Source organism: Leptinotarsa decemlineata, unplaced genomic scaffold, assembly GCF_025532065.1.
Source record: "Leptinotarsa decemlineata unplaced genomic scaffold, Ldec_3_MD MMD2_P_RNA_scaffold_1, whole genome shotgun sequence".
NCBI lineage: Eukaryota > Metazoa > Arthropoda > Insecta > Coleoptera > Chrysomelidae > Leptinotarsa > Leptinotarsa decemlineata.
Window position 1 is genome coordinate 391,488 of NW_027412523.1, and position 17,094 is coordinate 408,581.

The 17,094-nt window shown below is 35.4% G+C and overlaps 1 protein-coding gene across 1 annotated transcript in view; it reads right to left on the reverse strand.

Annotated features, from left to right (window-relative positions):
* Positions 1-17,094, reverse strand: part of LOC111504133 (uncharacterized) — a 76,040-nt gene that overhangs the window by 35,125 nt on the left and 23,821 nt on the right. The window contains exon 2 of the mRNA XM_023158628.2: positions 7,376-8,387. Coding sequence (XP_023014396.2) covers positions 7,376-8,371 — 996 coding nt within the window. The 5' untranslated portion in view covers positions 8,372-8,387. The remainder of the gene's footprint in view (positions 1-7,375; positions 8,388-17,094) is intronic.

The following is a 17,094-nucleotide window of genomic DNA, read 5'->3' on the forward strand; positions in this document are numbered from 1 at the left end:
TAGAGATATTAGTAAAGTCACCACGAGGCAGCTCTAGCTACCTGTGTGAAATTTTTGTTGTTTCTGCAACCAAGTATACCATACTGATGACGGGTAATGAGCTAGAAACACGTATCTGCGGTTTGCATATTTCTTGAATGTTTCGTCCATCATTATTTTTATTATTGTGTAATTACGGATTACGAGGTGTAACATTAGAATGGAATTCCTCTTTTTTGAAACACCGTCGTCGTATTCCAAATTTGATGATGGAAAGAGAAATGAAAATATCTATGTTTTTTACCACTTTTATTAAAAGTGGTAAAAAACATAGAAATTTTCATATCTCTTTTCATTATTATTTCCTACCACATAGTAACGGCTATGTCATCAATGTATTCCAAATATCCAATCTAAAAGGGTTGGTTTCGTCAATTCAAAGAGTAAAGCCATTAATATTGGTGTACCACAAGGAACGATCCTGAGACCTATTTTATTCACATTGTACGATCTGTATAAATTGTTGAAAGGCGTTCATGTAACAATGTATGCAGACGACACGGCATTGATAATTTCATAAAAAAACTAATTTAATATGCAAAAAGATACAGAAAAAGCTCTAGAACTGATGCAGAACTGGTGCAATACAAATTTTGTGAATTTGAACGCTCATCAAACCCAAATCAAGATGAGTGTTGATGTATTTATTGACAGTACAAATAAAACGAATTTTTTTGGACTCTTTGTTGATGAAAATGTGAGCTGGAAAGGTCACTGTACAAACCTAATGAAAAGATTGAATTCTGTATGTTCCAACATATACTGGAAATAACTCAGCTAGTGGCTCTTTACCTTGCACAGGTTGTGTCACGAATTAGGTTTGTGGGGAAATTCCACTTTGGCAAAAAATGTTTTTTCTATACAAAAACGAATAGTAAGAATAATAGCTAGAGGTTCTAGTACACATTCCTGTAGGGATCTTTTTAAATATTTTACAATTTTGACCCTCATGTCTGTCTATATTTATAGATTATCCGTCTATATTTTCAAAAATAGACGGGAGATTTTCACTCCGTAAATATACGCCAAAGAAAAAATTACCACATTCCATTCACAAAATATAAGGTCTCTGAGAATGCACCTACAATTATGGGTCTGTCTATTTTCAATCATTTATCTAAAAATATAAAAGAAGCCAAATATTTAAAAAAAAATCAGTAGCTTCCTCAAACAATTTCTGACTGAAAAATGTTTCTACTCTTTGGAAGAATATTTTAATGGCCAGTTATATCATATATGTATATGAGTGTAAGTGTATGTATGTTGACTTTTATATATCTTTATTCTAAATATGAATGAATATTACTGGAGTTTTTTCCCAACACCAACTCGTTATTTTTACACCTCGACACGTGTTTCGATCACCAAGTGATCAACTTCAAGAGAAAGATAAAATTGTACTCTGTTTTAGTGCTCTTGCATTATATACTGACCATTCCTATACATTTTATATGTCTTGTGAGAAAATAAATATTATTATTATTGCTATACCGGATTTACTCGGTGATAGTCACCGTATCTAACGAAAAAGCGCCAAGGCTAAACAATATTGTAATTACTTGAACCAATTCGATTCGGGAAAGAATCGATAGTTGGTATCGGATAAAACCTTCCACCTGTTAAACACGAAAAATAATTTACCGTCTTTGTAAGCTCGTTTTCTACGGCACGGCAACAGTTACTAGGCCATGTGCAAATTGTGAACATCCTTCTTCCTCAATCACGTAATTGAATAAAGTCAAGACGATACAAAAAAGAAAATGTATGAGAAATAGTCTAGTAAATTGGCAACAGGATTCCATTATCAGCGTAAAAAAAATTGTTTCACTCACTTTTAAAATAATAATTATTGGCATACATCGAGACTAACTCACTGCTGAAAAAATAGAAAAAGAGATATCTGTCAGAGATATTTGTCATTGGTGAATCATTGAAATACAAGTTGATGAAACACACCTAGAAAGAAGTTAATAGATCAAAACTTAATTTGAAAAACTTTTTTCGTGGGGGACTCAATACTTCTTACTGTTTTTGGATATATAACCTTCCACAATCTGGAAAATAAACAAAGCGCAATTAATAAAAAATCTGCTAAAACATCGCTATTCTCTGCCTGATACCAAAAGAAAAACATGGTTTCAGGAAAGGAAAATCTACTATAACAGCTTCACTTGATTTTACAATAATATCCTTGAAGGAATTGACAATAGCCGATAATCCATAGGACTTTTTTGCGATTTAAGTAGAGCTTTTGATTGGGTACCCCATGAGGCACGGCTCAAGAAGCTCTGGCTAGGTGGAATAAGGGGCACAGCTGCAAAACTAATTTCATCCTACTTGTTGGACAGAACTCAATTTGTTTAAATATCTCAAAAGGAGCCAGAAGGATCAGTGAGTAGGCATCGTTCAGAAACCGTAAAGCTGGAAGTAGGCGATCACCAAGATAGTGTACTAGCTCCAGTACTGTTCACACAATATAACGTTGTATGCAGATGATTAAGCTTTTCTAGTAGCCCGCGAAGGCATTCTGACTAACGAGGACGACTGCAATCTGTTACTAGGGCAACTTAGGGAATGGCTCTCTGCCAATAAACTGTATCTCAAGACCGAAAAAACAGAATACGTAATCTTTCATACTAGACAAAGGACGACAAACAATCAAATATCTTTGAAACTTGACGATGTAGACATAAACCGAAACATCTCTGTGAAATTTCTAGGATTGACTAGAAGAAACACTGTGCTGTGGAAAAAGTCGAACTGAAGGAGGACATCACATTAATGCCGCCCATTGTTGGGAAACAATGTCATCGAAGCAATCACCCAGCAGAAAGCCCTTTAGAATTCTGGAAAAGTTCATTAATGAAACAATACTTAGACTCCGTTACTACACCATTAATCAAAAAAAAACTTTATCGACCCCTATAATATTAAAATATGGTAATTAAAAAAAATACTGTACAGTTATTCAAATTCAAACTCCCGAATTATCATTTATTCACAAGTTTTATTTATTGTAACTACAGCTCGTGTAGCTTTACACGTTGCACTCTGCACCGTTGTTATTACAATAATCGCTGTATATGTTAGGCTCGTGATACAAGTGAAGATCTTCATGTGCTCTCAACTGCAAATACTTGTATTTTATATGGGGTTAGAGGTGTGGCTCTCTCCCTTCTCACATCGTATTTACAAAATCGAAAGCAATATGTCGACCTAGGAGACAATAGTACGTCTACTTTAGAGCCTATAGTAAACGGTATTCCGCAAGGATCTGTGCTGGGACCTTTCCTATTTATAATATTTATAAATGACCTTTTCTTCAAAGTTCTGCCCCATAAATGTGTGGAGCAGACAATAGATGACACATCTATTGTCTGCTCAGACAAAAATTGCAAACATTTATTGAAAATCTCTGAACTTGCTGAAATCCAAGCTGAAAAATGGTTCAATGCGAATCTTCTCAAACTTAATGTGGGAAAAACCCAGAGACTGATATTTTCTCCCAATAATATGATTTTGGAAGGAAAAACAGCCCAATTACTTGGTATAACTTTGGATGACTCCCTTAATTGGACATGTCATATTGATGACTTAAATACGAAATTATCCAAATATCTGTTTCTATTGAGGCAATTCAGAAAATTTGTTTCTAATGACACTCTTCTCGCTCCCTTTTTCCACTCGTTCATTAGCTACGGGACACATCTTTGGGGTAATTCTACTTCTGCTGGAAAGATATTTGTAACACAAAAAAAAGCAATAAGGAAAATTTCTAATGCGGAATATCGGGACACATGTCGTCCATTGTTCAAAAAATTGGGAATCATGACTCTTCCATCGATTTTCATTTTTCAGTCACTGCTGGAGGTAAATAAAATTAAGGGCACTCTTTTGACTAACTCCCACTTTCATAACTATGAAACACGTGTAGCTAATCTTATACGACCTACTAAATTTAATCTACAGAAATCTTCCAAGAATTTCTTAGATCAGTGGTCGCCAACCTCTTCAATGTGTTGAGCTACTTTGTTAATTTTGGAATAAACAGCGAGCTACCCACACGGAAGCCACGTAACGCAACGTAAATGAAATAATCCACAGTTAATTTATCATTATATTTATTTATTTTACTATTTAACTGGTAATAAATAATACATAGGTACTAATAATAAACTAATAACAAAATAACTAATATTACTAGTACGTACTTGTTCATAGCTACATTCCTACCTATCAAACGGAGGTGTTTGAAAAATAAACACAAACTTTTATCCAGCCATAACGGCATGTCACGTATGATTTAAAAATAGTTGATAATAACAACAAAAAAGTAATGCACTATCATGAACATAAACATTGAAAAATAAAAAAGCACCCTCAATGAGAAGGCTGACACTCAGACTCATCGATAATGTTTTTAATGTTTGCAGTATAATTTGATGCAGCCATTCGAATACAATTATCCAAATGTTCATTTGTAAGTCGATTGCTATATTTGTTCTTAATAAACTCCATATTGGAAAAAGAAGATTCACACAAATAGGTTGAACTGAATAATGCTTTCACTTTCAAGGCACCACGGCATAGAACTGAATATTTGTCTGTACTTACAATAGGTCAGATACATTCAGTACTTGAGACTAACGATTTTAAGGCTAAATCATTTTCAAACTCAATGACTTCCATTTCTGTTGCAGCGATGTCTTCGCCAAAGTTCTGCATAACACAAGTTGCAAACTGTTGGACATCAATTTCCATAAAGGGTGAAACAACAAACTGCGCTACTAAAGCCATTTCATTGAAATCCTTAAAACGATTTTTGAAGTTATTCTTCAGGGTAGAAATTATTTCAACATGATATTTGTTGTCATAAGGTTCTGATGGATTTTGAGATATTTTTTCTGAAAGAATAGGAAAATGCTTGGCATCGCTGTTAATTAGGTTTTGTTCCCAAAACTCCAGCTTTTTGATAAATGCTTTTATATCAGAAATCATTTCCGCTAGTTCTTTGTCTCTACCCTGAAGCTGCAAATTAAGTTCGTTTGATTTCTCTGTAATGTCCACGAGAAAACCCAAATCTCTAAGCCAGATTGAATTTTCTAGTTCCGGAGTCCGCTCATCGCGTTGTTTGAAAAATTGAACTATGCCAGATAGGACATCATTAAAACGTTTCAGCACCCGTCCTCTACTCAACCATCGGACTTCAGATTGATGGAGTAGGTCCCCGTATTAACAGTCAACTTCATCGGCCAAGGTTCTGAATAATCTTCTTTGTAACGCTTGAACTCTAATCTTGTTCACAATTTTTACCAACAGTTTCATAACGTTGTTTAGTTTCAAGAAATTTCCACATAATGCTTTCTGATGGATAAAGCTGTGGTAACAGAGAAATTGCGGAAAAGTTTCATCTTTACGACATAATTTCACAAACTACACTTAAACGATTTGATCTCCACTAACTTTATTGAAAATAATCATAACATGTTTCGCTAAAACATTAGCTTTTTCAAATGATTAATCATTTGATTAATTGATTAATCATTTGAAAAAGCTAATGTTTTAGCGAAACATGTTATGATTATTTTCAATAAAGTTAGTGGAGATCAAATCGTTTAAGTGTAGTTTGTGAAATTACTATGGATCTTCATCAAGTAACGGCCGAATCAATCAGAAAATTTACGACATAACGCCACCAGACCCTTATCACAACCCACCATAGTTGGAGCGCCATCGGTTGTCAAGCCTACCATTTTCGATATTGGAATTTTCGCGGAAGAAATAATATTTTTTGAATGAGAAAACAACTCATGTCCAGTAGTGTGTCCTTTCAGTGGAATGCACTTCAAAAGATCTTCTTTAATCGTAAAATCACTAAAAATCATCCTGACGAACACGGCCATCTGGGCAGTGTCCACGACATCTGTTGATTCATCCAGTTGAAGTGAAAAATAAACACAGTTATCTAAATCAGTTCTTAACTGTAAAAAATATCATTGCTCATTACTTCTACACGTCTCATCACTGTATTAGCAGAAAGTTGCATAGATTTTATAGCTGAAACTATCTCGTCTTTATTTCTAAAGTTGGCAAATAACGAATCATCAGCTTCTAAAAATGCCTGTTTTATCATTTCCCTGTCTTCATAAGGTTTCTTTTTTTGTGCAATTATCTGGGACACACGGTACGATGCTTCAGTTGCAGCCTTATTTTTGTCGACTGTTCTTAAAAATATTGATTGTTGTCCAATTAACTGCTTCTTTAACTGTTTCAATTTCTCCTTTCTGGCGGCAGAATGTAGTGGGAATGATTTTTCAAAATTAGAATGAACAGTTTTATGATGTCTCTCAATATTTCCTTTTTTAGCAACGGAGACCGAAGTATTACATAACAAACACACATTTTTATCTTTAACTTCTGTAAAAAAGTATTGTTCTTCCCATTCCGAATGAAAGTGGTATGTCTTTACAACTTACAACTGCTTACCATAATATTATTTTTGTTGTTCTCTACTAACCCAACCGCTGGACGTTGGTTACGCGTTCAGTTTTAAACTAAGCGCAATGTCGCCGCACCGTGCGTATTTATCCCGTTCAAAGCAATCCAGATCGTTCTCGAACACTAACGCGCTGGTCCGGCTGGTCGGTTCTAGCCGATTCTAGCTTGATGGCGTCAGCGGCAGATTGCTCACCGCAACATTGCCGATGTTTATGTTTAATATTATGACAATTAGATTTTTTGTGGAATTAATCGGAAGCTTCTCTGATTTTTGCAGTTTGTATTTTTTAAATTAAAATCGTTGTAAGAGCTACCAGAATTGCCTCCGCGAGCTACCGGTAGCTCGCGATTGAGAGGTTGGCGACCACTGCCTTAGATGTTAACCTATACAATATCTTGCCAACTACAGCCAAGAACTCATTACAGACACGTTTTAAAAAGGGCATAAAAAATTTCTCGTTGATGAAGGCATTTATAGTATAGATGAATATATGGCTGCTTCCTTGATAATGCCCAGATTTATCTGTTAAACGAAAGTGCGTGTAATAATATCTTTCAAACATTTTATTTCATTTTGTTATACAGTGCTGCTTGTAATAATGTATTTTAAAGATTATTGTACCACTTTTGGGTGCCTTGTGTTTTCGTTGAACTGTAGTGTTAATGTTTCTATTTTATTTAGGTATTATTCAATTTCAAATGTTTGATTTATCACCTGACTTGCTACAAATGTTTTATACATATACGTAGTCAAATAAACTATCTATCTATCTATCAAATTGTAAATAGCAGAAGCATAGGGTTGAAGTACCTATAAAACAACATTAACTTTACTCACGATCAAAGGTAGATGGTAGAAGAGATAGCAAACAATGAGAACCGGGTGTATGGTCTCCAATCCAGTTCTGTTTTCTTCTGGTTTCTCCTTTCCTTGCATTTGTATATTCTGTATCAAACACGGCCTCCTGGAATTGGTAGAACTCACCGTGGTTGACAAATTGGACAGATCCGAATTCCAGTTGATGTCCCTATTGCGGCAAAAACCATTTTGAGTGTGGTGCTGGGGTTGGTTAGCATCATAGAAATTATTGTCGATGTTATGGTTAACACGCTGTATGGTGTAAGTGTCGTAATAATTTTTAGTCTGATCATTGTTTAGAGTATTGCCTACGCTCAGATCGCTCAAGTCAGAGTTGGACTTTTTGAGATACTCAAAATTCCTTCTCTTCGCTTTGAAGAAATTGAAGCAGATAATTAAGAAGCTAGAAAACGATATCACAGCCAGGAACAAGTGTAAAACTAATATGAAGACGTTGAATTTTATGTCCAAATTGAACGGCATAAACTTGCATTGGAAATAAGATGATACATTTGCAAAAGCGATGTCAGACTCGTTTTGGCCCAAAATAGCAGCCACGCCTACACAAGCGCATAGAGTGGTCAAACAAAATAAGTGGTAAATAATGTGAGTAGGGGTGAGGAAATGCTTTAGATTCTGTTGTTTTCGGTGCAATCTAACGGAAAACAACCCTATGACAGCAATTGTTGTTAGAGAGCTGGCCTGGAAGGTGTGAATCGAATTGAAAACCCACACCACCACACTGCAGTACTCTAAACTGAAACTCTCAGGGTTTCCCAGTGTATTGATTAGCAGGTAAGAAATGACGGTTATATTTCTGAGGACGGAAAGAACCAAGACCGAAACTATTGGGATGTCGTAAGGGCCCCATTTTTCTCTATTCTTGTGGAAAATGGCGATTGTCCATATGAGGAGAATTGTGATTGTTGGTAACGCTATTATTGTCGCTAGTTGTTCGTTGGAATATCGAATCATTTCAAGTTCCTTGTTCCTGAAACAAAAGAAGCTAGTTAGAAATCTGATATAATTTACCGCAGTAAACAGAATAAGCAACTCAGCAAATGATATTTTATGAAGTGAAAGTGGAAACTTCATTTCTATATTACGAGTAATTCAAGTATTTGTCTAATAACAAGGTTTTTTCTCTGGAAAATATTAGGCTTCATTTTTTCTTTGGAGTGTTGAATGCTCCAGCCACTTTCGAGTGGTTCATGGAACTAGTTGTGAGGGGATTCTCGTTGAAGACCTGCCACATCTTCCTGGATGACAAAATCGTAATGGAAACATATTTGATTGTCACCTGAAAAATCTCAGGCAATATGCACAAGAATTAAAAATGTTCGGCTGTAACTGAACTGAAATACTGTTGGATATTCCAGAACCACGTTGATTGTGATCTCGATTTGAGTCCTGAATGCCAGCAAATATTTTGTGAATTGAAAAAGAGGCCACCTGTATTTATAGCCTATCTACAGGAAGAAGAAGACATGTTCAACTGAACACTCCACACCAAAACATTGGTACGTTTTTTCATTGTGATAACTGTTGAGACTGCCTCTTCAGTTGATGATGAATTAGAAGAAAGGGAGAGACTGAATGACTCAAGTAGTACAACTTTCATGTAGTACACCGCACTAGTTGAAGACATATTTATGGATGTACATTTTTTGATGTACAATATGAAAACTGATGGAAAATGAAGTCACACAGCTCATCGCAAATATGATCGGTATCTCATTGAGAACTCAAACACCATCCAGGGCTATGATGAAAACACTTGTTGAACGTAACACCAGGACTTGAGAATTACATTTTATTGAAGAGGAACTTTATCCAAACCAAGCTGTACTAGTCAATGGATTCATAAAAAAAATCTTCAAGGTTGGCTACGATCCAGTCGCCAGTTGTATTTACCCCACATAAACAATTTCGCATTGTATAACTATTCAAACGTCACAACATTAAGACCGTTTACAAGTCAACTATGCATCACTATCAGATCGGCCAAGGACAAAAGATAACCTATGTCACTTGCTAGGGTTTACAGGATTCCCTCTTCCTGTGGCACATTTTACGTGGGAACTACCATACACATCAACACCAGGATACGATAAGACAAGCGTAGCTGCCGCGTTATATCCGCGGAAAATTCGCTGCTGTTGACTCTAATACATACCATTAACGACTTCATAGGAAGGCCATTGAGATCTAAAAGCATTCCAACAATTTCAACAGAAAAGAAGAAGGTATGCGGGTCAATGAAACGTGGTCTCCATTACTCAAGAAGACCAAAAATGGTCTGAAACATAACTCCAAGTAGCACCTCCTCAAATTTTGAATAAGAGTGAACATGGAGCTCATCAGTCAGTCGTTTCTTCGTCTTTGCAGCTAACGCATATACCACTGGAGATGTCTTGCCGCAGCAGCAGGCGAACGTTTGGTACTACTAGTTCCATTCGACCACCACCTACCAGCCCTGATTTTGTTCTTTCTTAACAATGTGAATATGATAAATGGTGAATTGTATCGATTTTAATTTGGTTACAAGCTGGCTCAAGGATATAGATCGACCAATAAGTTACTAAACACATAGTGCAGCTGTTAAGGATCACTTGGTTGAGAAGGATTCCTTACGCCTACCTTGATTGTATTATAAGTGGAAGAACCCAGCGTACATATTTGTTTTCACCAAGAGTAAAAGTCAAAGAAGTGCTGAAACAACTCTGGAGAGAAGTCGAACAGAAGAACCATTGGCATCCAAAGTCTCTTGATAACTGTTTAAGAGATACTACCGTATCAACCAGCACAGAGATGTAAATGCAAACGATGCAATTTATGTAAATAGAAATAAAGTCCTGTTATGAGGGAAAGAGTAAAAACCGACACTGTATGGGTTCAGATTCGTCTTAGATAAAATTGTAGTAGACACGCTTGGAAAGTTTTTCGCGACTGACAATGGACACGTATACCCGATGTCACTTAACAGACTATTTCTCCAAATGACATAAGATTGTTTCCGTACTGTACTGTACTGCCACGACTGGAGCTAGACATGATGAGGAATCAGGAAGTCATGTATAACGTCACTTCATTCACGAAGGAACGGTAGAAATATCTGAGGGCAGTCTAGTGAAATAATTTTAGTTGTTGACTGGTATGGAAGTACTTAGAAGAGTTTCATCTCTGAACGAGCTGTTATCTTATTGAGGGCTGGCAATAGATCACCAGCTAAACTTTAACTAGAAGATAACGTCAGAGTCAAGGGCTGGACTTATTGCATAGCTAAAATTGTTGATACTTTACTGAGAAACCTACCCTAAGTATGCTGCTCACTGGGAACGTATCAGTAATTATTATTTTTACATTACGTCATAGTCTTATAGAAAACTTCTGAGCGAATAGATTGATATATCACACCTTGTGTATATTCCAGTTTTCGTCATCTTTCAATAAAAATCATGATTGAAGACGGGAATCTCAAGCAGTGGGAGAGAACGGAACAGTACCAACAGGTTTCGTGTCCACCTGAATATAAAAGATGTGCAGTAATAGGTGAGTTAAGTTGTAGGAATTCTATCAGTTTTTGACAAAGTTAACGAAAAATCGTCTTTTATTCAAAAAGATAAAAAACAAAAACAAAAAAATTAGAAGAAATGTGGTGAGTATTCTTTGTTTCTCAATCAAGTTTGCTATTTTGAACTGTGGACATATTGGCATTTTTTGCCTCACTCAGTTGCTTTTTTCCGAAAAGATCATTTCAATGGTAACAGCAATACGTTTTTTTAAAGTGCATCACATTTTTAATTAGATTTAAAACATACAGAATTTTCTCAACATGTTTGGATGGAATGAAATTATTTCTTCTTCATCTTCTTGATTTTTTGTCTCTGCTTCCAGAGCAATTTGCCAGTCATCATGAAAATTATTAATGTTTACCAATCAATCAAATCTGCCCAACGGTTAATTGTGACTTTTATATTTCTACGTAAAAGTTCGATGGTAGGATGTTTCTCTTGGATCATTTTCTTTATGCATGAACTATAATTGGTAGGTTTTCTTTGAGACTACTCGTACTGACTTATTACTGTTATTTCAATGATATACAATGGCGAATTTTTTCTAAAATGGAGATTATAAACATGTTGGAAGGGCCTTTTAGATTTTGGAAATTCAGAATATTTGAAATTGAAACCATTGATAAACGAATTGCATTAGAATTCAAATGAATTGTTATGCACTCCAGAGATGAGTTTCTCCTTGAGTCGAGATGAGATGTTCAAATGTATGAACAAAACCCAACCAGACCCAACAAACTGATGTTTTTCATGAAAATATTGTCAACCCGATATCTCTTTTTCTGTTCAGTTGATTTAGTTTCATTCCTCCAGTTAGTTTTTCAGAAGTTCTTTGTTTGTTTTGCTGTTTTCTAGTGATTAACGTCTCTGAAACGTATCCAAAGCATTCATTATTCCCCATAGATCGTTCTAATTACGATGGGAAATTTCCACACTTTTCGTCTGATGCAAACAACTATCATAACCACAATTGGAATCAGCAACTAGTTATTGACCTCAGATTTACGTTCTTCAATTATAATCGATGTGAAATAATTATTGATGCAAATAATTACGCTAAGTCTATTAGGAGCTGCACTTTCATATAATTCTAGACAATCACGGCGTAGTATACGAGTATTAGACAGAATGCATTGTTGATTATTATTACTGGCAGATGAGTTTATTGCTATGATTACTGGAGTAACGATAACGTAAAACCTTCCCATATTGGGTGAAAGTATCCCTACTAACTGATATTTTGATGAAATGGAAAATTCAATGATGTGACAACTCAGCGTTTATCATGTCAACAACTGACAATTTCACCTGAACGATTCCATATGGTAGACACATATTTTCAAGTAGGTTTTTTTGTAACTGCTTCGAATATCTGTATATTGTTTAACTTGAAAGAGAAATACTCTGATTTCTATCTAATGAAAAGTAGGTAACTTTCAGTTATATTTGTTCAAAACAGATGTTTTCCTATGAATATAACATTCCAGTTATGTTGAAGTATCTCGATAATGAATAATCTCACTTTTATATCATTAAAATGCACTGAGACCCCGAAAAAGTCAAATGCAAATGAATATTTCGCAACACAAACATTTTGTTTGGTTGACAAAACCTCAAAAATGGAAGTCCATTTCAATTGATCAAAAATAACAGAGTTTGAAGATTATTATTTTAAATATTCTCGATATGATAATAATGTTTATTCAGATTCAAATTACAAAAATAAATAAGTAAAATAATACATACAGTTGAATAAACATCGTAGAAACCACAGAAGCATCATATGTTGCTTGTATGTGTTAAAAAGGAGATCCAAAGGTAAAAATGAATATATGATGCATATGAGAATAAACTACTTAATATATGAAATTAAAAACACATAAGATAATATAAAATCACAAATATAAGTATGAATATAAAAAGTTGTCAATTTTGACACATAATAATATTTAAATATAAAATAATACAAACATAAAACTAAATTGAAATTGAAATTAAGTATAAAATCACAATTGTAAAATAAGCGTACTAGTAATATTATATAAAAACATGTTGAAATCGATATGGATGTAGTTGAAAATGGATGTGATATATATTAACGAAACGATAGTACCCATATATACATACTTATGCATCACAGAATTGTAATTGGACAATATAGCAAAGGTACGTATGGTTTTTCCCATCTACTCAAATAGACGTAGAAGTTCAAGTCTCTGACTTTGAAGAATATGCTCTTTAAACTCGTTAAGCGATTGATATTTGAGATAGATTTTATATTTTCAGGAATTCGGTTGTAGAGTTTAGGCGCAAAGTAAGTAAACGATCTTTGAGTAACACCCTGACCATTAGGGGTAGGGTATGCTGATCTCTTTGGCGGGTGTAATACTGATGTGAAGGAAGCGATGCCGTGTGTCTATTTGTATGATATTTGGTGCTAGAGCATGAAAAATACAACTGTTGTATGTCTAACAGACGAGTTTCGATGTATAATCTAACAGAGGGATATCTACCATTTTTAGAGAATAATAACTTAGGAAAACGTCTTTGCATAATTTCAATTTGAGAAATATGACTATTTATTGCTCCTCCCCAAATTACTATTCCATAGCCGACATGACTTTCCACAAGCGAGTAGTATAAAGTTTTGAGATATTTTAGAGGTAGGTATTCTTTAAGTTTCCTGAATTTGAATAGAATGGTCCTCAATTTATTGACGGTATATTCAATATGGAGGTTCCATTTCAAATTGGTGTGTCGAACGGGGGTGCTCCAGCTGCATTACAATAGAATAGTAGGCAATGCGTTTTGTCAATATTCACCGTCAGTAGTTTCTTATATAGCCAATATTTTATGAGTGAGAATTCTGATTCAACTTTCATTTTCAAGGAATTCCAGTTATCTGCTTTGTAAAAGATAGCAGTGTCATCTGCGAGTCCGACTATGTTTCCATTGCCTAATGCAAAAATTTAGTCAGGCAGTGCTCTGCTAGATCCGTGACATGTTGCGGAAAGCTATGAACAGTTCTAATGGTGGCTAGGGCTTCGTTTATGGGTATTCCCCGGGTAGAGGGATTTTATGTCTAGGCTGCCTTAAAAACACCTATTTCATATTTGACAACCAGATCTATAAACAGGTAGAGGGAGTTCCGATGGGTTCCTCCCTATCGGCCGTGATCGCAAACCTGTTCATGATGCACTTCGAGAAAGAAGCACTTAACAACGCCCGCCTTAAACCAGCCCTGTGGAAAAGATATGTAGACGACATATTCATCATCTGGCCCCACGGAAAACAAGAACTAGACCGGTTTGTAACCTACCTGAACAACATCCATCCCCGCATCCAGTTCACTACCGAAAGAGAGGAGAACAGGCAGCTACCTTTCCTAGACCTACTTATAACACGAAAACCAACTTGGCAACTTGGCTACAATCCGTAGCCAATACGTTAATATCCCGCAGTTTCCGCCTAATAGAACCAACAAACAGGACAACAGAATTGAGGGAGACAACAAAGGTTCTGCGACAAAATGGCTACGGACCAAAGATCATTCAAAAGGCCATCGACAGACAAAGAAGAACCAAAAAAACATCCACTAGATCGACAGAAGACTCTTCACACGACAGACAATCTGTGACACTACCTTATGTCAAAGGTGTGACCGACAAAATTGGTCAAACCACCAACACTGACATAAAAACTTGGCAAGTTGACTTGGGTGTCACACCAATAGGTGGTTCCACTTATGTTTCGCTTGCGTTTACGCAGCTATTTTTATCAGGTACTTTCTTGGTTTTTCTCACTTTGTCTTCAATCGAGAACCGCCTGCCCGGTACTGACGATGCCCAATAGGCTGAAACAGCTGTATACCGGTAGCTCTTAAATTGAAATCAATATGGGAATGATCAAAAAGTACTTATCTATTCATTTTTTGATTTTAATGGAATTATTTTCCAGCAGCTTGACTACATTAACCTTTCTAGATTTCATATCATTTCTAGAAACATGTGGATTCTAGATGTTATTTCAAGTGAAAATGTACCAAATAAAGGAAGAAAGAAATTATTTTCGAAAGAAATTCTTTACCAAAATGTGTAGGTCATGCAAATAACTAACTTTCAGACAGACACTGGAAGAAGGAGCCTGTTCGAAACAATCGGATGGACTGTATTTCGATGGAATGTAATGACCTTCACGAAATGAAATATTCATTTCTGAATATTCATTGCTGCTCCTACTAAATTGTTACTCAACATGTTCATCCTTTATGCACCAAAATACAATCAACTTCAAGTAGTACTTGTGATACATTGTTTGGAACTTTTGGTGGAGTAATGAATATTACTGGAGTTTCTTCCCAACATCAAACCGTTATTTCAACACCTCTACACGTGTTCATATCACTAAGTAATCATCTTCAAGAGGAAGATCAAACTGATCTTCAAGAGGATCAGTTTGATCTTGAAAATCAGTTTGATCTTCCTCTTGAAGATGATCACTTGGTGATCGAAACATGTGTCGAGGTGTTAAAATAACGGTTTGGTGTTGGGAAAAATTTCCAGTAATATTCAAGTAGTAGTTTGAAGTTTCGTAAAAAGTACTTATGGATTTAATGAGGGCTGTGGTTTTTGAACTAAAACTTCTTTACGTGCGCTTGACTTGGGGAGTAAGCTGGTGAATGCATGATGAGAGCGTTACGGAAAATGTGATAGGGCGAGGCTAATGGAAGTTAAGAGGGAGGTAAAAGTTAGTGTAGATAGAAAGAGAGAAAGTTTCGAATTGTATATTACTGAAGGAGCAAGAGGGAGAGGTGCGAGCTCACATTTATGGCCGAGTAGACTCTGAAGAATTAGGAATACATGATCTTTTTGTAATTCACTTATCGAGGAACAAATACAAATCAAAACACAACAACACCTAATATTCAATGCTATACACAATACAATACACATTCCTAGAAACAGAGAACCTAGAGAAACACCAACACAAAGGGTATTACCTGATGTAACCCAAGTACAAGCAAATTCAAGAAGAGATCCGGATGGAAGGAGAGGACAAATACCTGCATTAAGGCGTTCTAACCGTATAAAAGAACAAACAAGAAGATAAAACGTTCAGTTTGAGTAGAGCCATGAAGATGATAGTACAGCCAGATATCGAAAGCGCTCGCATATAAAAAGTAGAAGTTATTAGAGCTTCGAATCCTTTTTGATCCTTTTTGTAAACAAATATTACTATTAAAATATATTCATATATTCCGTCGTGTGATCTTGAAGCACACATGCTTTTTTCATTCATCATATAAATATATAGTGTAAAACTTTTCAAATTCACTTTTCCTCAAAACAACTTATTACTTGAGAAGAAAAAAATCATCTGTGTATGTCACTGTCGCTACTGACAGATACGAAAAAATACAAATAATATAGAGAACGATCAACGTTGAGAGATCTTTGAACATTGCCAAACATATATTGAGATATAACAGAAATTTTAATGGGATTCACCCCATTTGTTTTAGCACGACTGCCATGTGTTAATTGAGATTTGGCAGTAGAGGCAACTCGTATACGATTTTTTCTGGCCGGTTACCAAACATTTGAAGAATTCGCATATGCATTTTCAGACACAAGCCTCGTTATATTTGACTGAACTTTTGTAGACAGATTAACCTAGTTTTGATTTTATATCCAGTAATCTAAATGAATATATTTCATAATAGGTCCGTGTTAGGAATCACACGTTGAAAGGTAAGACCTCGTTAGTCCTTAGCTCGCACAAGTTTCTCAACTTCTGAGAGTTGTCGTTCGTATGGGGGCGACAGCTGATTACCGGAAAAACAGATTTTTTTGAACAGATACTCTTTGGGTGAAATTATTACCGATCCTTACAGCTAGTACGATATATTTTAATAGTATAAATTGACAGAAACTTTCATTTATATTTTTGTATAAAATAATCCTATATGCGGCAAATTTGAAAAAATTCAAAACGACTTCACAGTGGTACCAACAGAACGCATTCACTTGTACCTAGATTCGGTGGATGATTTTTATAGACTGGTGCATCAATATTTCTTTAGAACGAACTTGTGCTATGGAGAAAAGAGTGATAAAAAATGTA